Below are 25,174 nucleotides of genomic sequence, written 5' to 3'. Positions count from 1 at the left end.
TAGTGAGAGATATATGCAAGCAGGAAGCTTTTTTAGGGGAAGGAATAACTGTCTTGCTCACAGCTGCCAGATGAGAATATCAAAACCAGACTGTGCGGTGGAGTACCCAAAAAAAGGATGGTTAACAAAAAAAAGTCCAACAAAAAAGAAAAAGAAAAAAGAAAAAGAGGAACAAAAACCTACTGACACAAAATAAACAAAAGATTACGCACAAACTTTCATGATGTTTATGTGTAAATATCTTGTCGGCTAAGCAGCATTTTCTGCAGGGGAGGGAAAAGTCAAAAAGCGTTCTTTCCGGGGAACTCGAGGCGTGTACTTGTCCGGCACCACTGGAAGTTTCTTATATAAAATGGATTAGAAACAAATGTTTTCACTCATGTGGATATAATCAAGTCCGGGGCTCTGCGGCCGGCCCTTCAGCTGAGCTGAGCTGAGCTAGGGGGATGCGAGAAAAAAAAAACCTCTCCCTCCGTTTCCAGGAACCAGCCACAAGGACTGAACGTCTCAGAGTGAGTTCAGTGCAGAGCGGCAGAGTGAAGGATTCTCTCTCTCTCTCTCTCTCTCCCTCCCTCCCTCCTTCCCTCCCTCTCCCCTTTTTTCTGGTCGCTGGCAGGAACCGCCAGCGACCTGATCTGCTTTCAATTACCGGTGGAGGATGATGTTAGCCTTCTTCCTGTCCGTTATGTCTTGCACATGCAAACTCCAAAACATCCTGGAGTCTCACTGCTGTCCTCTCATCCCTCCACCCCCCACCCCCACCCACCCCTCCGTTTTGAGAGCCAAGTAATTTATCTCCGTTCCAGAGGGGGGTAAAATGGCCACAGGGTCATTTCCATCCTGCTCCCTTCTTGGTACCCCTCCGCCTCCCTTACCACACACACACACACACACACACACACACACACACGTCTCCACTCAGGTCTTTTGAGTGTTTGTGAGTCACTGGTCAGTGGTCTTGAAAGTAGCTGAGCGATTTGTGGATGTGCATCAGGAGTTGAAGGGAAGAATGTGACCTCCATGCCAGAACAGAGCGTTAGAGGATGATGATGATGATGTCGAGAATTTTCTGGTGTGTCAACAAGCGACAATGCTCTGGGTCTATCTTCATGATGTTATTTGTCTGTTTTGACACTTTGAATGAGGTATTGTTTACTTGATAAGTACCAGTGAGCGTCAGCCCGAGGACCGGAACACCGCTGTGTGGAACACAAACTGAAAATCAAAGCAGCCGGACTGGTTGTGTTTTATTACTTATGCCAGGTTGTGTTATTATGGTTCGGGTTGACTCTGATAATAGTAGAAAGGCATGTGTGATGATGGTCCCTGTGAAGCTTTGACTAAAAATGTAGAGGGATACTGCTATTTCTGATCTTTCTTTTTTTGTGTGGAATTTTTAATCTGAAATATGTCAAAGCTGCTCAGCTCAGCCAGCAGTTGCTCCTAAGAATAAACACTTTATTAGTTTAAGAAAGGAATATGGGGGGGGGGGGTATCCATCTGGTGTAGAAAGCTTTTTTGGATATCTGTCAATTCCCATAACTTTTCCTGGTCTTGGTAAACATTATTTTCAACGCGGTGATTTTCCAGACTTTCTGTGACAGCGTGAGGACCGTGCAGAGAGACGTTTTATTGCAGACAAACCTTGGGGACGTCAATGGCCACTTCCCGCATGGCGCTGGGCTTGACCGCGGACATGGCCCACTGGAGGTCCTGCAGGGTAACGGTCACTTTTCCCGTCAGTTGCCCGTCCAACGGCTGGGGGATGTCTGCCAGAGCTCGCCTCAATGCATGCAGACCTGGACAAAGACAAAGTTTAAATGAACCTACACCGAAACATCTACCATCACAGGAATAGATATGAAGAGGAGGATGAAGAAGAACACGATGAAGACAAAGAAATGATTTGTGAGGAGTATTTGCTCACTGGAAAATAGAAGGAACCAACAAATAAACAAAACAGATATACAAGCAATCAAGTTATAATGCAGGAAAAACTTTTTTATGCTGCCTTAAGCAATGTTAAAAGCTCTTGGGCAAATGTCCAAAAAATAAATTAACACAGAAAACAAGAACTTCATCAAAACCAGTTATCAGGAAATGTTTCTGAAACAACTCCCCAGTTTTGCCCGAGGACAAGACACAGACAGCCTATTTTGGTGCTGAATTCTTTGGAATATAGACAGATGGTGATTTGAGATATCTGCAGGGATAAAGGAAGTTTGTATGAGAGCCTATTTGGGCTCAACAGACAACACTAGTGTTGACATGGCTTGAGGGTTTTGATTCCAAACCCACATTCAACCGGTCCAACTTTTTTATTCAAAACATGCATGCTCGTACATGCCACGGATGATACATGCCGAACAAATGCAAAATCTCAAAATGAACACTAATTCCCCTTTTGACGAGGGAAATAATTGGTCGTGAATTATCGGGACGAGTGGGGTGGAGGGAGGGCAAGTCGGAGGGAGCTGTAATTGAAGTGCTTTAAGGCCTGAATAACGTCAGCTTCAGTGCCTTCAGTCACAGAACAAAGAGGAAGAGCAGGGAAGATGGAAGTTCAAATGCAGACTTGTCCGTATGGAGCACGAGTCTGTGAGAGGTCACAAAAGGGTTGATTCAAAAGGGAGATGTCAGCGTTCCAGTCAGTAAAGTGATGAGTGACATTTCATAGCCTATGTACTGTGGGCCATGTTGTGACGAGACCAAACCCAATTCTTAAAGAGGGAGTGAAACTTAGGAAAAATACATCTTAGTCATCCGGAGGGAAGTTTGTTAATCGTGCATATCCTTTATTTAAAACCTCACTGGCTTCACATGTATTCATATTTTCTCTGTCATCAAAATTGGGGGACAGCATTTTAGCATTTTCTCAGTGAAAAGCTCAGTCCTGGGAGCTGCCCAGTGAAGCAGTATATTTCAGTACATTTTTACTCGATCTCTTAAGCTGTAGAAGGTCCCCAAGCTTTGGAAACATTCCATTACTGTTGCAGTAGCCAAGAGTAATACCCCTAGAGCGTTAAATGATTTCAGGCCAGTAGCTTTGACTTCTTTAGTTATGAAGTCATTTGAGAAGCTTATCAAGAATGAGGTATTAATGCAGGCTGAGGAACAACTAGATCCGTTTTCAGTTTGCGTACAGGCCCGGTAGAGGTGTGGAGGATGTGGTTGTCACACTCTTACACTTTCTGTATCAGCATTTGGAGGGCCCCAAGACTCATGTCAGACTTCTATTTATTGATTTCTCTTCAGCACTCAATACCATCCGGCCATTGCTGCTCGCACAGAGGCTCATCGGCCAATTTAAACTCGATCCTAACCTGGTTTTTTTCCCGCTTCCAGTGTGGGAAGATGGCAGCAAAAATTCACATTCACAGTGGCCTCACCCAGTACCGGTGCGGGGAGATGGTGGCGCGAATTCACGTTTGTAGCGGCCTCACCCAGTACCGTTCATGCAGTGTCTTTGTCCACGTCTGAGTTTGTCTTCGTTTGATGGCTGCGAGAGCTTGGTCTGCTACGTACTGTGGGCCCAGGAACCACAACCCTGCCTGGAGCTGTGCCCGAAGAGGATATACCGAGGGCGGTCTGACAGGACACAGAAGCAGGGCAGGCTAAGCTAACTGCTAGCCCATGCAGACCGGCAGTTCCGATAACACCGAGGGCGGTGTGGTGGCGGCCTCGCTTTGACTGTATTTTTAGTGTTGTCGTGTGGAGTGCAGGGAGGTGTGTCGAAGGTGTCTGGCTGGGAGATCTGGCGTTGGATTGGCTGAGGGAGCTTGGTCTGCTGCATCCTGTGGGCCCAAGGACCACGGCCCTGACCGGAGCTGCGCCTGAAGAGGAAACACCGAGGGTGGTCTGACAGGATGTGGAAGCGGGGCAGGCTAAGCTAACTGCTAGCCCATGCAGACCAGCAGTATCAACAGTCATCCTGGCTGGCATTCCTTCTCCTGGACAGTGATTTTTTTTAATAGTTTAGATATATGTATTAGTTTAGATGAGGGGACACTGTTTCATTTCATTTCATGTGCACAAGTGCATGAAATGAAATGACAAATAAAGTGTTTCTGATTCTGACTGGATGAATGATGGACTTTTTAATTGAAAGGTTACAGTGTGTGAGGGTTAACAGTGTTCTCTCCAATCAGGTATACTCATCCACCGGTTCCCCTATGGTTGCTGTCTTTCCCCTTCTTTACATCATCTACACCAATGCGTGTCACGGCAACTATAAGAACAGGCACATCTTAAGGTTTGCTGACGATTCTGTTATTGTTAGCCTTCTTAAAGAGGAGGAACATGATCAGGAGCCAATGGTGGATGACTTTGTGGCTTGGTGTGATGAGTTTTTCCTCCATCTAAATGTGTCAAAAACGAAAGAAATGATGATTGATTTCAGAAAGTTACCACCAAGCCCACTGCCAAGTGTTGTAAAATGTGCTGACATTGACCTAGTGGAGAGCTATAAATAATTGGGTATTGTTCTCGATAACAAACTGTGTTTTGAACCCCATGTTGATGCTACCTCTAAAAAGGTCAAACAAAGACTTTTTTTTCCCGAGAAAGAACTCTTTCAACGTTTCTACTGAGATAATGACTGTCTTACAGAAGTTCCACGGAATCTGTTTAAACCTTTTGTATTACTGCTTGGTTTGTAAACCTAAACTTGTCCAATAAGAATAGACTTGGAAGTCTTGTTAAAATGGCCAGTAAGATCTCAGGGAGGAATCAAGCCAAGCTTTTGGTAATTTATAACAGGCAGGTCTTTATGAGGACTAACGCTACACTGGACTACCAGGACCATCCACTCTATAGGGAGTTTGAGCTATTGCCCTCAGGCCATCGTTTTAGGGCACCTGTACGGAGGACCTTCCGCATCCAATGTGGGAACATGGTGGCACGAATTCATGTTTGCAGCGGCCTCACCCAGTACTGGCGTGGGAAGATGGCGGCGCGAATTCACATTTACTGCAGCCTCACCCAGTACCGTCCATGCAATGTCTTTGTCCATGTCTGCGTCTAAGTTTTGTCTTCGTGTGATGGCTCAGAGAACTGGCGCTGGATCAGTTGGGAGAGCTTGGTCTTCCACGTCCTGTGGGCCCAGGAACCACGGCCTTGCCCAGAGCTGCACCCAAGGAAGTAACACTGAGCGAGGTCTGACAGGACACAGAAGCGGGGCAGGCTAAGCTAACTGCTAGCCCGTGCAGACCGGCAGTTCTGAGAACACCGAGGATGGTCTGGCGGCAACCTCACCTGGCGTTGACTGTGGTGTTTTTGATGTCGTCGTGTGGAGTGCGGGGAGGTGTGTCGAGGGTGGCTGGCTGGGACAGCTAGTGCTGGACCAGCTGGGAGAGCTTGGTCCGCTGCGTCCGGTGGGCCCAAAGACCACGGCCTCTGCCTGGACCTGCGCCCGAAGAGGAAACACTGAGGGTGGTCTGACAGGACGCAGAGGCGGGACAAGCTAAGCTAACTGCTAGCCCATGCAGACCGGCAGTTCCAACAGTCATCCTGGCTGGCGTTCGTTCCTTTGGACAATGATTTTTTTTTTTTTGTTTAGTTTGGACATATGTGTTAGTTTGGATGTGTGTTCTTGTAGTTTTTGGATATGTGTTTTTGTCTTTGTGTTGCACTGCTGTGGGCTGGGGGAAATGACAAATAAAGTGTTCCTAAAAGACTCTATGCCTCCTTCATCCCAAGTGGTATCGTTATGCTTAATGGCAGTTAACACTCTAGCTGCATTCCTTTCACCACCCTGGCACATTTGCACACTTGCGTATTTGCACTCTTGCATATTCATACTTGGTATGAATTTCCATTCCCCTGCACTAGTTTTGTGATTTATTGTCAGTGTTGTTGTTGATGTTGTCCTTTTGTATTATGTCATTATGTTAACCCTGGCAGCATAACAATTTTTCCCTAGAGGGACAATAAAGATAACCTTGAACTTTGAAATGCTAGGGGTAAAATTCTTTCCTTAAGGGTACAATGACAACAGCCATCGAAGAACAGGCATCTTTCTTGTTTACTTTTCCCAGGAACTGAACAGATAGTCACAGGAATTTTGCCATCTTGCAATTTTGCTTGTTTTTGCATTGGGCGAGTTCGTCACATTCTTATTTTCCCTTTTGAATGCTAGGGTGATAGGGCCTTATTTAAACAACCTACAGCGCATGGTCTAAAGTGCATGGGGCAAGTGAATTTAGGGTGTGTCCAAATTCACTTTTGCTAGTTAAAACAGCACATAATCTGGGTGCAAAGTAAGGCACAAGGCGCAAAGGGGCTGTACTTAAGTCTCTTAATTAACCATAGGTGTGTTTTGGGCATGACATGGATTAAACTAATCAGTGTCCTCTCCCATTCCCTTTCCAATCCAGACATACTTGAACGTTGTTATTTAAATGGCTGATTTCGGCAAATTGGAGAAATGAACAATTTTCTGCTAAGGAAATTGATCTGCTGTTGTGCGAAGTTAAAGCACGTGAGCAGACCATCTACAGGAGCAGCAGGAATCCACCAGAGCTCGGATTCCATTTTAAGCATCGTGATGTACACAATAATAATCTTTCACATTGTAATGTTTGGAGCTGTAAGCTTTTGCATGTTTGTACGCTGCTGTGCGTCCCTGTGTGTGTAACAAGCAGAGTGTACATGTGTTTTGCATCCACCTATGTACGCGCATCTGATTATCTAGCTAATGCGCCCTTTAAATAACAGTACAATACTGCACTGACTTTAAACCAGATTTTTTGTTGGTCAATGGTGCGATGACTTTCCGCTGCCTCAAGATAGCAATGCAACAACACAACACCTCATTTTAAGACCGACATGTCCATGGGCGCTCGGATGGGCACAAATACATTTGCTATTTAAATAACGTGGGCGCTGGGCAAGAAAAGGACAACTGCATCAGTCAGAAACTTGTAATGACACATGTGCGGCGCTTTGCGCTGAGTGCAAGATAGGGCCCCAACGTTTTTTAAAGATACAGATGAACAGAGCATCCAAAATCCCAACCAGATACTCATTACTACCCAACACCATAGATTTGATCTAAAGAGGAAAAAAAAGAAGAAAACAACGCACCAGACAAGTGCAGCTGAAGTCCAACCCCTGCTGCAGTAAACAACTAAGCTTCCGTCAATCAACCAAATCTGCAGGGATCTTTTTTTCTGCTTTCAGTTGTCATAATACAATAAGCAAAATATTGCCTATGGTTTTGTGCATGTGTAGTCAATACCGATGGACAATGTATTCGACTGAAGCCATAATATTCTGCCTGCGCTATATTAACAGAAAAATAGGTGTTGAGAGTCTTTCCGACATAGACCAATGAGCTCCTTATGATACTCCTTCCCCAACCTTGTTGATGCTGCGCTGCTGGCCATTGACATTCAAGGGTTTTGAATTTTTTTCTTAGTGAAAATTATTTATTGGGGCATTTCAATTGTGCATGCTCTGCCTGGAATCATTTTAAATCCATCCATCCATTAGCCAAGCCGCTTATATATATATATATATATATATATATATATATATATATATTCTTTTTGAGACAGTACAAGCCTGTTTCATGCCGTAAGCATCATCAGTTTTAATTAACAGCTGATTGACAGCTGATGATTGCTTACGGCATGAAACAAGCTTGTACTGTCCCATAATTTATTCACTGGATATATATATATATATATATATATATATATATATACACACACACACACACACACACACACAAGCAGCTGATGAGTGTGCGACATACGAAACAGGCCTGTACTGCAATGTATTAAAACTTTTTTTGTGTCTGTATTGATATTCTGCTCCTCATTAGTTGAGCACTTATAACAACACCACTGACGGTTTTGGGGAAAAAATATATATAAAAAATATATGAGGACCTGGAGGGTGTTGCTGGGGAGAGGGACGTCTGGAGTGCCCAACTTAGCTTGCTGCCACCGCGACCCGACCCCGGAGAAGCGGCTGATGATGAGATGAGATGAGATGAAATGAGCTGAGATATGTATATAATGAGTGCCGGGATAAGCGCTGATGTTGTGGCATGTCATTTTCACCATTGGAAATGTAGCACAACTGAGAGAAAGAGGATGTGTTTTTGAACAGCGTCTAGGGTAGATTAGAGTGGAGATTAGAATCTCAAGCTAAACCAGGCTGTAGATTTTCCATCCACCAACTAACGTCACTTAGCGGACAGATAAAAAAATGTTGTTTCACTGTTGCCCTGGAGAAACGGACTCTAACGGGAAAAACTTCAGGTATTTCTCATACGCTATCTCTGTTGCAGATAGATAGCGATGAGGTTCAAGATAGGTGGAATTTCCCTTGAAAGAAAAAAAACAGGTCAGTAAGCAGGTGTTTGTAATACTGCACAGAGTCTGTATCACAGGTCTGAGTGAGAAAGAAAAAGAAAACAAAATGGTGGCATGATGAAACAGAAAATGACAGGACAGTTGTGTAGCTTTGACCTGACAGGTAGGACAGGTGTTGTCTAAAGGCATGATAAAGACCGGCAAGGGCCAAAATAACAAGTGGCGTTAGTGAAATACAACCACAACCACATTTTGGCCCATTTTTCACCGACTGGTGGGACAGTATTTCAGCCATGCAACCCTTCTCAAGGCACATGTGCACAACAGCGTGTTATGCACACACACACACACACACACACACACACACACACACACACACACACACACACACACACACACACACACACACACACACACACACACACACACACACAGCCCATTGGTTTCCTCTTGAGAGGGGATTTGGGGTTGGGTGGGGGGCAGACGAAAGGGGATTTATGATCAGACAAGACTGCATCCTGTTTATATTTTCCAGGACCTGGTTGAGCGAGTAAGGGACAGAGAGAGAGAGAGAGAGAGAGAGAGAGAGAGAGAGAGAGAGCGAGAGAAAGATGGAGGAGAGGAAGAAGAATGAGAAACACAATTAATGCATGCAGGTCTGTCTTCTGTGAGCGAGCCAGACCAAGGTCAATGTGTTCCCCTGTCACTGTTTCTCTCTCCCTCTCTCTGCTAAACATCCCATTCATCGTCTCGGCCTGCGCTCCATGACATGACCAGATCTGCTGCATTAATGCTGCAGACCGGCCTCGCTCTGAATGCAGAATAAAACATCTGTTCCACGAAGGGGCTGAGAGAAAGGAAGGAAAACCAGCTACAACACAGTATGAGCTCCCAAATATCATAACATCTCCACTATGGATGTGAAGAACATACACACAACTATGCAACATGAACTCAATGCAACAAGATAGTTAAAAAAAAGGGGTATGTGGCTGCAAAAACAAATTTTAGATTCCCATTGTGGTAACCTGATGAAGACCATTAATGCCAAAGAGAGGTATTTATTTAAAAAAAGGAGAACCTACTACAATTTACACATTCCATTCCATTATCCAAGCCACTTATCCTACTTAGGGTCGGGGGATGCTGGAGCCTATCCCAGCAGTCACTGGGCAGGAGGTGGGGAGACACCCTGGACAGGCCGCCAGTCCATAACAGGGCAGACACATTCACACCAAGGGACAATTTAGTACGGCTGATTCACCTGACCTCCATGTCTTTGGACTGTGGGAGGAAACCGCAGCACCCGGAGGAAACCCACGCAGACACGGGGAGAACATGCAAACTCCACACAGAGGACGACCCGGGACGACCCCCAGGGTTGGACTACCCCGGGGTTCGAACACAGAACCTTCTTGCTGTGAGGCGACCATGCTAACCTCTGCGCCACCGTGTCGCCCCAATTTATATATGTAAACTAATATAACAAAATGTCCTCTTCCCCTACTGGACCTCCTCCTAGGTTGAAACGTGATAATGCCTCACCAGGACAACTTTATTTTTCATTGTCTTTCATTAAATAAAAGCTGTTCTGCAGAATTGTGTTGTGTATTACACATTTCCATCAATTAAATGTCGCTCAAACTGGCACATGAAGGCAATGGCGTGCATTACAAATGTGTAAGTATAAAACCAAGACGTCAGTTGCTAAAGCAGGTGTTGGTTGATAAAGATGTTGCCACGTAAGCTTAAGCGCTCGCCACCTCAACAAAAAGACAATTCCAACATTTCTCTGTCAGTATTAACGTCCACAGCAAACGCAGCGTGTTGTCAGAAGAGGAAATGTCAAGACTTGCTTGGAAATAAAACTGACTAGAGGGAGGAAACGCAGTTCAAGAGCCCCGGAGCGCTGTACTCGGGCCTGGACAACCCCGAGGGCAATGGAAACTCCATTCAGCGTCGCTGCTTTTAAGCATTTCACTTCAGGGACTTGCTCCCTCCCCACTGCTCTTGGCTGAATTCGAGCACATATTTGGTTTAGTTATGAAAACATCCGATGGGAAAGGATGAAAAAAAATAAATAAATGAGGCAACACAACAGAATTTAATCTGAACCGTATGTATTCTCCTGTTTGCTCCTGCACTCCAGAACGTTTCAGATTCTGGAGGGAATAGCGAATGGAGGGGCCCCCACAAAACGTCCAAGAATGCACATTTGCAAAACATCACAGTGGCGCAAAAAAGGAGGTATGGAAGAGACAGGGAGGAAAGCCACTCACCAGAACTGAGTACAGAGAAGAAAGAATAGAGGAGGAGAAGAAGAAGAGGGGAGGGAGGTTAGACGTGGAGGTAACGAGAAGGGCAGGAGGAGTGCGTGCATGAGGAGAAAAGGCGAGAAGAAAGCGAAGGAAGGAGGGGGGAAGAGGATGGTTATTGGTGGTTTCTCAACAAGGGATGTTCCTCATTAAGTCTGGTCGAAAACAGATTTCCTCACCAATCAGCCTCTTCAGGGGTCACCACCACCAACCCTCTGTCCGAACTGACCCCGCCATGTTGACGAAAAGCAGAGTGAAAAGGATCCTTCATCTTATGATGACATCCTCTCTACCCATGGTAAAGCTGAAATCCACAACTTTTCTCCATTAATAGTAGATGGACTCAGATTACGCAATATCAACTGGCAACTGTATCTTTACCATGGGCAGAGACACTGTCCACTAGTGCTGGGAGACATAGAACATATGTCTATCAAGTCAAGTCCATTTTATTTGTATAGCCCAATATCACAAATTAGCCTCAAGGGGTTTTACAGTAACACAAGATTATCATATGGAATTTTACACACACACACACACATTTATTTATATATATATATATATATATATATATATACACACATATATCTTTGTTAAAAGAAACACTCAACGGTAGGAAAAGTGCTCAGCAGATGAGCAAAATAATCCAGTGATTCAAGTAAATTCTTTATGAGACAGCACAAGCCTGTTTCATCCCATAAGCAATCATCAGCTGTCAATGAAACTAGTCATAGAGAATTTACTTGACTAACTGGATTATGTATATATATATATATATATATATATATATATATATATACACACACATATAGTCCAGCCCCTCTCCGGGAATTTGGTACCAGAGCCCATGCTATGTGTGGAGGTGAGTCCAACTATATCTAGTTGGTACCGCTCCACCCCCCGCACCAGCTCAGGCTCCTTGCCTGCCAGAGAGGTGACATTCCATGTCCCGAAGACCAATCTGCTGGAAGTCGGCACGCCCCGGTCCCTGCCTTTACCTGCTGCCTGGCCTGCATTGCACCCTACCCCAATGCTCATCCCCACGTGTGCTGGGTCCAAGGGATGGTGGCCTCATGTTGTTTTTACGGGATGAACCTGACTGGGCCCCATGGGCCAACGCCCGGCCACCAGATGCTCACCGGCGAGCTCCCTTCCCAGGTCTAGCTCCAGGAAGGGGACCCGGTTTCTCTTTTCTGGGTGAGGTGCTGTAGCTCTGCTAGTGTACTTTCATTGGGTTTCCCAGGAAACCCAATGAAAGTACACCTGCATCCAGACAGAATGCCTATGCTGACCCCTCTCCGATGCCAAAAAACGCCTTCAATGGGCACATGAGCATCAGAACTGGACCATGGAGCAATGGAAGAAGGTGGCCTGGTCTGATAAATCACATTTTATTTTACATCATGTGGACGGCCGGGTGCATGTGCATCGTTTACCTGAGATGGCACCAGGATGCGCTATTATAAGAATTCAAGCTGCTCCTTTGACACGTACCACCTACCTAAACATTGCTGCAGACTAAGTACGCCCCTTCATGACAATGGGATTCCCTGATGGCAGTCACCTCTTTCTGCAGGATAACGTGCTCTGTAACACTGCAAAATCTGTTCAGCAATGGTTTAAGAAACATGACAAAGAGTTCAGGGTGTTGCTTTGGCCTCCAAATTCCCCAGATCTCAATCCGATCTAGCATCTGTGAGATGTGCTGGAAAAACAAGTTCGATCCATGGAGGCCCCACATCACAATTTACAGGACTTAAAAGAACTGATGCTGACATCTTGGTGCCAGATATCAGAGGGCAGCTTCAGAGTTTTTGTGGCGTTCATGCCTCAACTGGTCAGCGCTGTTTTGGAAGCACGAATGGGAACTACACAATATTAGGAAGATGGTTTTAATGTTTCGGCTAATTGGTGTGTGTGTGTGTGTGTGTGTGTGTGGGGTGTAAATAAATAAAAACAATTTTGTTTAACCACATTGGCAGCTGATGAGTGTGTGACGCACGAAACAAGCTATGTATTAAAGTTTTTTTCCCCCTACATCTATCTTAATATTCCGCTCCTTGTTTGTTGAACACTTTTATCAACACCATTGACAGTTTCCGGAAAAAAACCCCAAAAACGACACACACACTCTCACACACACTCTCACACACACACACACACATATATATATATATATATATATATATATATATATGGCCCTCTGATGGCCTGGCAACCTGTCCAGGGTGTCTCCCCGCCTGCCGCCCAATGACTGCTGGGATAGGCTCCAGCATCCCCGCAACCCTGAGAGCAGGATGAGTGGTTTGGATAATGGATGAATGGATATATATGCAGCCGAATAGCTCAGTTGGGAACAATGCCGGCTTTCCTGGCGGAGCTCAGAAGTTCAAACCCCGGTTGGGATAAATCTCCAGTAAGAGTCCGTGGCTTACATTCCTAATGCTATACAAGCCATCTACCTCAGATACGAGTGAGAGTAACATGAATAGAATCATACCAGCTCAGACATCACCTGGGTTAACAAGATCCGTGTCAGGTGTTGGGAAACCAGGGTAACCTGATGAGATATGGGCTATGGAACAAGCCACTCATGGACAATGGGCGAGAACCTGGAAATGATGGAACATTATCATAACAGCAGACCCCAGGAGAGGTGCTACATGAAGCGTATATGGGAACTGTGGACCAGTAGGAGACTGACTCAGAAGCAGCTGGTTGCTCAATGCTTGAACATCAATAAAAGGAAGCTACTGTCACAACTTGAGATGGAGAGGCTCCAACTGGATGACTATAAAATTCAGAACCCTGAATGGCCACCCAGTAGGCAGGCGATACACGAGGACAGTCTCCAACCAGGTGCAACAGTCCTACCAGCCATGACAGCTGAAGCTACTGAGGTTCAAATGAGAATCATGGCCAGACTAAAGACAGTCAACCCCCGGGCTCAGCTTCCACGACTCAGTAATAAAGTACCATCACAAAGCCTGCTTGCAGATGTGAACACAGCCCTATACAACATCTCAACTGCTACCATAACAGAGACCAATGAGCTTGTATATGTCACCGCAACCGTAATCCTGGAGATGCTTGGGTACAGGATTAACAACACAGGTCACCAACAGTACCCTCCATGGAAGAGAAGGCTGGAAGCCAAGATCAAAGCAGCACAGAGAGATGTTAGCCAGTTAACAGAGGTGCAGAAAGGTGTGATGAAAGACCGGGCCTGTTTGAAGAAGTACAGCAAACTGTCCATAAGTGAGGCCCTGGAAACTTCCGAACAAAGGCTCACAGCTCTGACCGCCAAGCTGAAGAGATACACTAGAGAAGCAGAAGTCAAAAGAGTAAATGGCTGTTTCCTCAAAAAACCACCTTAAGTGTAGTCCCAGCTGCAGAATAAAAAGGGAAAACCATCAGACCCACCCAGAGCAGAGACTGAGTGATACCGGAAGGATATATAGGAAAAGGAAGCATAACAAAACACCAATGCCCAGTGGCTGGTGGATCTATCAGCAGATCATAGCAATATCCCAGAACAAGAACCAGTTTTTATCACAGTGGCAGACATTCAACGACAAGTCTCAAGCATGAAGAGCTGGAATGCACCAGACCCTGACATGATTCACACCTACTGGTTAAAGAAGTTAACGGCACTCCATGAACACCTGGTGACACAAATGAACCAGCTGCTAACATCAGGATCTCACCCTGACTGACTAACACAGGGGTGAGCAATACTGATCATGAAGGATCCTCACAAGGGTAAAACACCTTCAAACTACCAACCAATAACCTGCCTCTCTAAAACATGGAAGATCCTGTCAGGTATCATAGCAGCTAGCTGAATAGGCACATGAGCGAAACTCAGAAAGGAATTGGGAACAACACCAGAAGATCAAAGCATCAGCTACTGGTTGACAGAGCAGTCACCCAAGACTCTAAAACCTGACAGACCAACCTAAGCACAGCCTGGACTGACTACAAGAAAGCCTAGAATTCAATGCCCCACACCTAGTTACTCGAGTGCTGGGTACCGTGGTGTGGGCGACCTGGGTTCGCATCCCGGCTGCCCCCCAATTTCACTACATTTGCTATGGGCTGCCCCCCACATTCGCTACCAATGTAGAAAGGGTCCTACCTGTTAGCCAAGGGCTAGCGAGTCTACACATCAGCCAATTGTGGACATGAGAAGGGGAGTTGTGTGGGAGAACTTAGGGCGGTTCAACACCAGACGAGCGGCAGCTTTCTGAACAAGCTCCAGAGGTCTGATGGCCGACGCCGGGGCACCAGCAAGGAGGGAGTTGCCGTAGTCCAGCCGGGAGATGACCAAAGCCTGGGTGAGCACCTGTGCCATCTTGTCGGTGAGGAATGGGCGAATCCTCCTGATGTTATAGAGGAGATATCTGCAGGAGCGAGCAACCGATGCAACGTTTTCAGCAAACGACAGTTGGTCGTCCAGGATCACACCCAGATTCCTCGCAGTCCGCGTTGGCGTCACCATGGTGTTGTCAATGGTGATGGCCAGGTCTCGGTGTGGGCAACCTTTCCCCGGGAGGAACATCAGCTGTTTCTTGTCCAGGTTGAGCTTCAGGTGGTGTGTCGCCATCCATTCCGGGATGTCAGTCAAGCACGCAGCAATGCGTGTCTCTACTTGTGTATCGAAGAGAGGAAAGGACAAGATCAGCTGGGTGTCATCAGCATAACAATGCTAAGAGAAATCATGTGAGCGAATAACAGAACCTAGGGATGTCGTGTACAGGGAGAAAAGGAGAGGACCCAGAACCGAACCCTGTGGAACGCCTGTAGTCAGTCTGCGAGGCTCAGACGCAGATCCCCTCCATGTCACCTGGTAGGAGCGACCCATCAGGTAGGTTGCAAACACTGAGAGTGCAGAGCCTGTGACACCCAGCCCCTCGAGGGTAGAGAGGAGGATCTGGTGGTTCACTGTGTCGAATGCAGCTGACAGGTCCAGGAGTATCAGGACAGAGGAGAGAGAGTTTGCTCTCGCAGAGTGCAGCGATTCTGTCACTGCAAGGAGGGCTGTCTCTGTCGACTGACCCACCCTGAACCCAGACTGGTTGGGGTCCAGGAGGTTGTTCTGGTGGAGGTACAAAGAAAGTTGGTTAAGGATAGCACGTCTGAAAGTTTTGGATAGAAAGGGTAGAAGGGACACTGATCTGTAGTTTTTGACGTCAGAGGGGTTAAGTGATGGTTTCTTGAGAAGGGGGGTGACTCTTGCAGTCTGGAAGGCAGATGGAAAGCATCCGGCCTGGAGGGAGGTGTTGATGAGGTGGGTTAGATAGGGAAGGAGTTCAGGTGCTATAGACTGAAGAAGAGGGGAGGGGATCGGGTCAAGGGAGCATGTGGCGGGGCGACTGGATGTGATGAGGTTTAGAATCGTATCGGGGGAGAGCGGAGCGAGGTGGGATAAGGTGGGACGTGGAGAGGTGAGGGACGGTGCAGAGGGTGGGATAGTGCAAGCAGCACTAACTGGGTGGTGAGAAAAGGAGGATCTCATGTTGTTTACCTTCTTGTCAAAGAAGTTAGCGAAGTCATCAGAGAGAAGGGAGGAAGTAGGAGGAGGAGGTGGGGGTTGAAGAAGTGTAGAGAAAGTTTCAAATAGTTTCTTAGGATTAGAGGCAGAGGATAGGATTTTAGAGCGATAGAAGGCAGCTTTAGCAGCAGACAGGGAGGAGGAGAAAGTGAAAAGAAGAGACTGGAAGTTGAGAAGGTCCTCTGGGAGTTTGCCTTTTTTCTATTAGCGCTCTGCCACTCTCAGTCTCCGTCTGTCAGTACGTAATGAGTCGGTCAGCCAAGGGGCAGGTGGAGTTGGGCATGCAGGCCTGGAGGTGAGGGGACAGAGATTGTCCAGAGAAGAGGGGAGGGTAGAGAGAAGAAGATCAGTAGCAGTGTCAGGGGGTAGGAGAGAGAAAGATTCAGGTGTAGGGAGGATAGAGGTAACAGAGGAAGAAAGATCACTGGCGGAAGAGAGCGGATGTGTCTACAGGTGGAAACCATGTGGGTAGGGGAAGGGGCTGAGGAGGGTTAAGAGAGGGAGAGAGAGAAGGACATGAAATAGTGGTCAGAGAGCTGGAGGGGAGTATCAGAGAGATTGGAAATAGGACAGTGTCTTGTAAAGATAAGGTCCAGCTGGTTGCCGGCATTGTGGGTAGGAGGAGAGGGTGAGAGGTGAAGGTCAAAGGAGGAGAGGAAAGAGAGGAGAGGATCTAGCTTGTTAGTGTCGATGTTGAAGTCACCGAGAAGGATAAGTGCAGAGTCATCAACAGGGAAGTGCGAGACAAGTGTGCCAAGCTCCTCCAGAAACTCAGCAAGGGGGCTTGGTGGGCAGTACACAACCACGATGGTGAGTTTGACCGGATAAGAGACAGTAACAGCATGAAATTCAAAAGAGGGCGGAGAAAATTGTGGAATGGAAACAAGAGAGTATTTCCATTTCAGGGAGATTAGCAGGCCAGTATCACCACCCCGCCTCCCAGCTCTGAGAAAAAGAGTACACATCAGACAGAGCTGCGGGTTTGGTAGTGTTTTCTGGCATGATCCAGGTCTCAGTTAGAGCAAGAAAGTTGAGGGAGAGCAAGGATGCATAGCCTGAGATAAACTCAGCTTTTGGCACCGCAGGCTGGCAATTGCAGAGCCCTCCCGTCACCACCTGCTCAACGTGAGTGGAGAGAGTGGGATAGATGAGGTTGGTAGAGTCACAGCACCTAGGAGTGACCCAACATCTACGTCAGCCCCGGGAAGAGTAAAGGACAGGAATGCGAAGGAAACACATAGTCTATACTAGGTACACAAAATACAGGTGACTGACCGGATTTAAAAAGAGCAGTCCGTGCTTGACGAAGTCTTGGCTTGAAAAAGTCGCACTTGCCTTTGTTCACTCTAGCCTTCGTTCAACCTAGGCATGTTTGGCTGACAGTTGGAAGCTGATGCTTCCAAGTAGCAGCAGTGATTTAAAGAACACTGATTGCTAATTGTCTGCCATGAGTGCAGGCCACACCCTGGCCACTTAACACCCAATTGGCCAAAGAGGTACACTGAAAATAGGCTTTTGCCCAGAAACTGGTCACTTATGTAAAACTCTATCAAACCTCACACAATAGTATTAAAACTGCAGACAGCAAGTTACCAAGGAATATATGTATAAGCTAAAAGGATAACTAAGTCAAAACAGCTAGGCAACAAGAAATATTTAAGGACACACTAGGTGAAAAACAGCTACAGCTAGAATAAGTAAATAAGACAAGTAAGTAAATAGAATAAGACAGCTACAGCTAGAATAAGATCCCACTAGGAACCTGGAGCAGATGTATAGACAAAAGGACTAATACTCAAGCAGCTGGAATGACACTAGTAGCAACTTGCTAAGCAGGAAAGATTATACTTACTCTATTCTAGATGAACCAGCAATTCAGAATCACTCCAGAAGTTAAGATGCACACATAGCCTCTCTAACAGCAAGCCCTATGTAGTGCCTCCTCGTGGCGAGACACGGTAACTGGGTACACCTTGGACCCTGGCTGAACTACAAGGGACTCGGAGGAGGTCTGGCCCCCTTTTGTATGTGTTTAAGTCGGAGAGTACTGCTGGCATCGTGTGTGGCTGCCACTTCTCCCTCTCATAGCCCCCCTTCCCATCCACCCCTGTATGTTTGTGCTATGTTTATCCGTTGTCTTGTTTCACCCCCTTTATTGTAAAGCCACTTTGAGTGTTAGAAAAGCGCTATATAAGATTTTATTATTATTATTATTATTATCAAGTAGGCTGAATACCACTTGGCAGGGATCACTGACCAAAATGTTCAAGAGTATATCTCCATATGAACAAGATTAAAAATGGCACCGCGCAATTACTCAGGCGATAGCGGAGTTCTTAGGGAAACATATGATGCCCCTCAACTTGATGACTAAGGCCGAGTTTACAGCTTTCATAAAGACAATTGATAAACCGTACAACATGCCATCCCGCACATATTTTAGCCAGGTAGCCATACCGAAGCTATATAAAACATGCAGGCAGAGTCGCAGCAGAGCTAAAAACAGTGGAGTTTTTCGCTACTACCACAGATATGTGGTCAAGCCATACAGCAGAACCTTATCAGAGTCTGACCGTGTATTTCATCAATAAAGAACTCGACCTCAAAGCTCTCTGTCTTCAGACTCCTTACTTCCCGGACGACCACACTGGGGAGAACATTGCAGCCAGCCTAAGAGAGGGGCTAGCCAGCTGGGACCTCGATGAAGAAAAACATGTCTTCGTAATGACGGACAATGAATCGAACATGGTGAAGCCAGTGCAGCTGAATGAGTGGATCAGGCTCCAGTGCTTCGGCCACCGATTACATCTTGCCATTGGTACGTTTTTTTCAGTATTTGTTTGTGTGTGTGTGTGTGTGTGTGTGTGTGTGTGTGTGTGTGTGTGTGTGTGAGTGAGTGAGAGAGCGAGAGAGAGAGCAAAAGAGTAAGAAGAGAATGTGAAAGATTAAGAACAGAATGGCTGAATGAAAGATTGTTTGTTTTCTAATGTAGCTGTGTGTGTGTATGTGTGTGCTTGTGAAAGCATAGTAACACACAACTTAAATTGTATAAAGTACACCAATTTAAATGTTTTTTGCATTTCTTACAGAAAAAGCAATGAAAGATGACAGAGTGTCAAGAGCAATAGGGCTGTGCAAAAAAGTGGTGGGGCACTTCTCCCACAGTTGGAAGAAGAAGGCAGCAATCACTGAGGCACAGAGGGAGCTCAATCTTCTTGAGCACACACTCATAACTGAGTGCCCAACAAGATGGGGATCCAAAGAAATGATGACTGCAAGAGAGCTGGAACAGACCAAGGCCATATCCCAGGTATTGTCAGGCGATCGAAATGCATGCCCCCCTCGTCCCAACTTGGCAGGACATTGACGTGTTAGAGTCCATTCACAAGGTGCTACATCCTCTCCAGGAATTTACTGATGTTATTTCTGGAGAGGAGTACGTCAGCATCTCCTACCTCAAGCCAATTCTCCATCTTCTGAGAGCGCCACAGGAGGTCATTCCCGCCTGCGGCCATCAAACTTTACAACTCCTCCCCCAGAATGTCAGTCACTCTTAGTCAATAGTCATTAAACTGGCCCTTCGACTTATTTTACCCTGTCGGGTGTTTGTTTGTGCCGTTTGTTTCGTGCTGCAGTGTTGGCAGGGTGTTTTATCTCTGTTTTTCTTATTTCTATTTGTTTCTGTTTTCTTGTTGACGTGGGTCTTGTTGGTTTTTCTTGCTAGTGTGACTGTCTGTAATGGGATCCAATTTCCCCTCGGGGATGAATAAAGTATTTCTGATTCTGATTCTGGCCACATCAGTCCTGGTTGAAGATGATGAGGACGCTGATTTGTCTAAGTCAATCAAAACCAGGGTCCTGGCATACCTCAATGACAAACATAGCGACCCTGACACCCAGGAGCTTTTGGATGTCGCATCATTTCTGGACCCAAGGTTCAAAACACAGTACATCAAAGCAGACCACATCCGTACCATTAAGACAAGACTGAAGACTGAAATGGAATAGTCAGCAAGACATATAAATAACCAAGTTAAGATTAAGTCTAATAATAATAGTAATATTTCGAAGCCTCAAAGTGCAAAGCCCTCTGTAGAAAAGGTAAAGAAGTCTCTCGGCAGCTTTTTCAAGACAAGTGTGGCATTTCCTGCTTTGCCTGGGCAACCTGAAGATTTCGTGGAATCTGAGTTTAATAGTTACCTGATGTCATATTATAGAATTACTTATTGCTGTCTTTAGTGGATAACACAGAAGATAATGAACTTAAAAAAACCGCATTCTAAATTGCAATCGCAATTATATTATTTTCTGAAGTCGTTCAGCCCTAATACCCAGATCCAATTTTTTGCCTCATCCGATTTTACATCTACTTTAAAACATGTCCCATATTGAGTCCTGTGCTAAACTATGTGGTTTGTACTTGAAACAACCTGCATGCGTCAGCCTTCACGAGTTTGATCACCCATGTGGAAGTAAACAACTGCACACTGAGTCATTTTCATTCAAAAGAGGGTGAGTGTGTCGCATTTTGAATAATGTGCAATTTGCAATGACCTGAAAAATCCAAACTGTTTGGTTACATGAGAGTCGGATATTAGATTTCAATTCGAGTTATTTCCACATATGAATGTGGTCATAACCTTTACGCATTACTACCAGTCCCGTGTGCTTTTTTTCCTAGTAACACAGTCATAATACATAGTATAACCAAAGGCCCGAAAGGTTGGATCAGTTCATCTGGACACCAAGTTTAGTGGGAAAACATTTCATCACTCATCTAAGTGACTCCATCAGTTCTCAGCTGACTGCAGGTATCCCCAACCTCATAAACAGCACAGTTGGATACTTGCAGTCAACTGAGAACTGACAAAGTCACTTAGATGAGTGATGAAACATTTTCCCACTAAACTTGGTGTCCAGATGAACAGATTCAACTTTTCTGGGATTTCTACACCGGGATTATTGAGCATGCAACAATATAACCAAAGGCCTTGTATAGGCAAGACCTGACTTCCTGGCAAGTTGAAGCTGTGGTGCCTGCAATTTGGATTTCTCCCCTGCCTGATGTGGCTTCTAACTGTCTATAAGGTTCCTGTCGCAAAGGTTGAGAAGCTGGAGAGAACAGTTCATACATAAAGAAATGGCTTGGACTCTTGCATTGCCTCAGCAATAACAGCCTATATGGATATAGTGCTCTGGACCTGCCTGTCTCAAGCCTTACCGAAGAATACAAATGTGCCAAGGTAAGGCTGGGCATAAATCTAGCTCAGGGGTGGCTAACCATGTGCCATGGAGAGCCATGTGTATGCAGGTTTTCATTCCAAACTGACTCCACACCAGGTGATTTCATTGATACAGTCTTCCTCTTTGGTTGAAGGGTTGCTAAGCAGTGAAATCACCTGGTGTGGAGTCCAGCTGGAATGAAAACCAGCATACACATGGCTCTCCATGGCACATGGTTAGCCACCCCTGACCTAGCTGAATCCCAAGACTGCGCAATTCGAGTGGCTGCTCCCAGTTTGGCAACAGGGAGGAAGTGGACCCTGACTGAGGCTGTACAGCAGGCAAAGTCAGCTCTCAGGCACAAAGACATTGTAAGTCAGGTGCAGCAGAAAAGAGATGGTCACTGTCCAGGAACAAGCAGATACCTAAAAGGTACAAGGCAACACCCAAACAGGGGAAAAAGCTGGTAGTAGCTGAACTTCATCACCAGGAGAAGGTAGGTAGATGCACAAAGGCTGTCTCACAGGCCAAACAGGGCCAATGGTCAAGTTGCAAAAACCTGGAGCATCAGAAACTCACATGGAAGGATCTTTGGGAGACGGAGGAGACAGACTGAGCTTCATCATTAGAGCCACCTACAATGTGCTTTCCACCCCTAAGAACCTGATCCAGTGGCTTACCAACAACCCTAAGACACACCTTCATCGACTGCAAAATAAGCCTCACCCAAGGATGCTATACCTGGAGGCACAACCACGTCTTAGGGCAACTGGTGTTAATCCTAGAAGGGAGGAGGACTACAACCAATGCGCTCTCTCCCCAATGTCTGGCTTCAATTACACCACTGCCTTTGTACCAGCAAGACAACTCAGAAGGAATCCAGCTGTGAGAAAGAAAGCAAGCCTATCAGATGCAGCCCAGGATGGAAGATGCTGCTGGTTGACCTTGACCAGAGGCTCGTCTTTCCACCAGAGATATTAACAACCAATTTGAGGCCTGATCTGATCTTGTGGTCAACATTACTGAAGCCCCTGTACATTGTGGAACAAACTGTGCCATGGGAGGCAGCAGATGGTGAAGCATACAAATTTAAGAGGCTGGAATATTCAGATCTAGCAGCCGAAGCAGTACAACAGGGCTGGAGAATACAAGTAATACCAGCTTAGTGGAGGTTAGCTGCAGAGGCTTCGTAGCCATGTCTTCCACCTGGTTACTGAAAGGGATAGGAGTCCAAGGACAGGCCCTCTGACAAGCAGTCAGATCCTGTTCAGAGGCTGCCAAGCGAAACAGAAACTGGCTCTGGCTGAAGAGAAAGGATCTCATTTGGACTGCAAGATGACCATCAACTAGCAGGAAGGGTAAAGGGTTGGGTGGCCCGGTGGCATAGTGGTTAGCATTGTCGCCTCACAGCACGAAGGCCCTAGGTTCGAACCCCAGGGTTGTCCAACCTTTGGGGGGGGGGGGTCATCCCAGGTCCTTTCTGTGTGGAGTTTGCATGTTCTCCCCGTGTCTGCCTGGGTTTTCTCCAGGTGCTCCAGTTTCCCTCACCATCAAAAAGACATGCATGTTAGGGTTAATACTCCTGTCTGTGCCCCGGACCGAGGTATGGCAAGACGAACTGGAGTTGGTCCCTGGGCGCTGCACGGCAGCTGCCCACAGCTCCTAGCTACACAGCTAGGATGGGTTAAATACAGAGGAAGAATTTCCCCACGGGGATCAATAAAGTAATAATTTTTTTTTAAAAAAAGCAGAGGGGGGTGCATCTGGCCAAGCGTCACGATTGAGCCCTCTGGAGATGTCATGGATCCATCATAAACAAAACATCAAGGAAGTAGGGTGCCCACTTGATAACCCCAATGACGTGGTTAACCCATCACTACTCAAGACATCAAGACTGAAGAAAGTAAGTGTCAATTTCTATTTGAGGGATTGTAAAATCGAGTCATATAAGCTCAACTGATCACTGTGATAAATATGAGCAAACTAATAAATAAAAAAGTCGGGACTTGGTCACTTGTGACAGGCTGTCTAAACATATCGTTACAGCAATGTCCTCAGATGAGTAGTGACATTCTTTTGTAATTACACTGTTTGCAGTATATTGAGGGAACCCAGCCACTGAGGATGCACAAGCCAGTGCATTCTTAGTGCCAGTCCCAAGCCCGTACAAATGGGGAGGGTTGCGTCAGGAAGGGCATCCGGCGTAAAATCTTTGCCAAATCAAATATGCGGATCATAAATAAGATTTCCATACCGGATCGGTGGAGGCCCGGGTTACCAACGACCGCCACCGGTACTGTTAACCAGCAGGGTGCCGGTGGGAACTATGCTACTGTTGGGCGAAGGAGAAGGAGAGGGGGAAGGCATGTCCAGAGGCAGCTAGAGAGGAGGAAGTGTAGGTGTGTGGAGGTGAGAGTTGGAACTTTGAATGTTGGCACTATGACTGATAAAGGGAGAGAGCTGGCTGACATGATGGAAAGAAGAAAGGTAGGCATACTGTGTGTGCAAGAGACCAGGTGGAAGGGGAGTAAGGCCAGAAGTATCAGAGGTGGGTTCAAACTCTTCTATCATGGTGCGAATGGGAGGAGAAATGGGGTAGGGGTAATTCTGAAGGAAGAGTATGTCATGAGTGTGCTGGAGCTGAAGAGAGTGTCAGACAGAGTGATGAGTATGAAGCTGGAAATTGAAGGTGTATTGCTGAATGTTATCAGCGCATATGCCCCGCAAGTTGGGTGTGAGATGGACAAAAAAGAAGAATTCTGGAGTGAGTTGGACGACATGGTGGAGAGGGTACCCAAGGAGGAGAGAGTGGTGATTGGAGCGGACTTCAATGGACATGTTGGTGAAGGGAACAGAGGTGATGAGGAGGTGATGGGAAGATATTGAGTCAAGGAGAGAAATGTGGAAGGACAGATGGTGGTCGATTTTGCGAAAAGGATGGAAATGGCTGTGGTGAATACATATTTCAAGAAGAGGGAGGAACACAGGGTGACGTACAAGAGTGGAGGAAAGTGCACACAGGTGGACTATATCTTATGCAGAAGGCGCCATCTAAAAGGGATTGGAGACTGCAAGGTGGTGACAGGGGAGAACGTAGCTAGGCAGCATCGGATGGTGGTCTGTAGGATGACTTTGGAGACCAAGATGAGGAAGCGAGTGAAGACACACCTGAAGATCAAATGGTGGAAGTTGAAGAAGGAAGACTGTTGTTTGGAGTTCAGGCAGGAGTTAAGACAGGCACTGGGTGATAGTGAGGAGTTGCCAGATGGCTGGGCAACCACCGCAGAAATAGTGAGGGTGACAGCTAGGAAGGTACTTGGTGTGTCATCAGGACAGAGGAAGGGAGACAAGGAGACTTGGTGGTGGAATGAGGAAGTACAGCAAAGTATACAGAGGAAAAGGTTGGCAAAGAAGAAGTGGGATAGTCAGAGAGATGAAGAAAGTAGACAGGAGTACAAGGAGATGCAGCGTAAAGCAAAGAGAGAGGTGGCAAAGGCAAAGGCGTATGGTGAGTTGTATGACAGGTTAGACACTAAGGAAGGAGAAAAGGACTTGTACCGATTAGCTAGACAGAGGGACCGTACTGCAAAGGATGTGCAGCAAGCTAGGGCGATCAAGGATAGAGATGGAAATGTGCTGACAAGCAAGGAGAGTGTGCTAAGAAGGTGGAAGGAGTACTTTGAAGGGCTGATGAATGAAGAAAATGAGAGAGAGAGAGAAGGTTGGATGATGTAGGGATAGTGAATCAGGAAGTTCAGTGG

General features: G+C 46.2%; 1 protein-coding gene across 1 annotated transcript in view; it reads right to left on the bottom strand.

Moving 5' to 3' along the window:
- The window catches only part of afg2a (AFG2 AAA ATPase homolog A), a 230,219-nt gene that overhangs the window by 170,245 nt on the left and 34,800 nt on the right, over positions 1 to 25,174 (bottom strand). The window contains exon 11 of the mRNA XM_056286923.1: positions 1,645 to 1,799. Coding sequence (XP_056142898.1) covers positions 1,645 to 1,799 — 155 coding nt within the window. The remainder of the gene's footprint in view (positions 1 to 1,644; positions 1,800 to 25,174) is intronic.

This window comes from Lampris incognitus, chromosome 1 (genome assembly GCF_029633865.1).
Source record: "Lampris incognitus isolate fLamInc1 chromosome 1, fLamInc1.hap2, whole genome shotgun sequence".
NCBI classification, from domain to species: Eukaryota; Metazoa; Chordata; class Actinopteri; order Lampriformes; family Lampridae; genus Lampris; species Lampris incognitus.
This window is presented reverse-complemented; position numbering and strand designations above follow the sequence as displayed.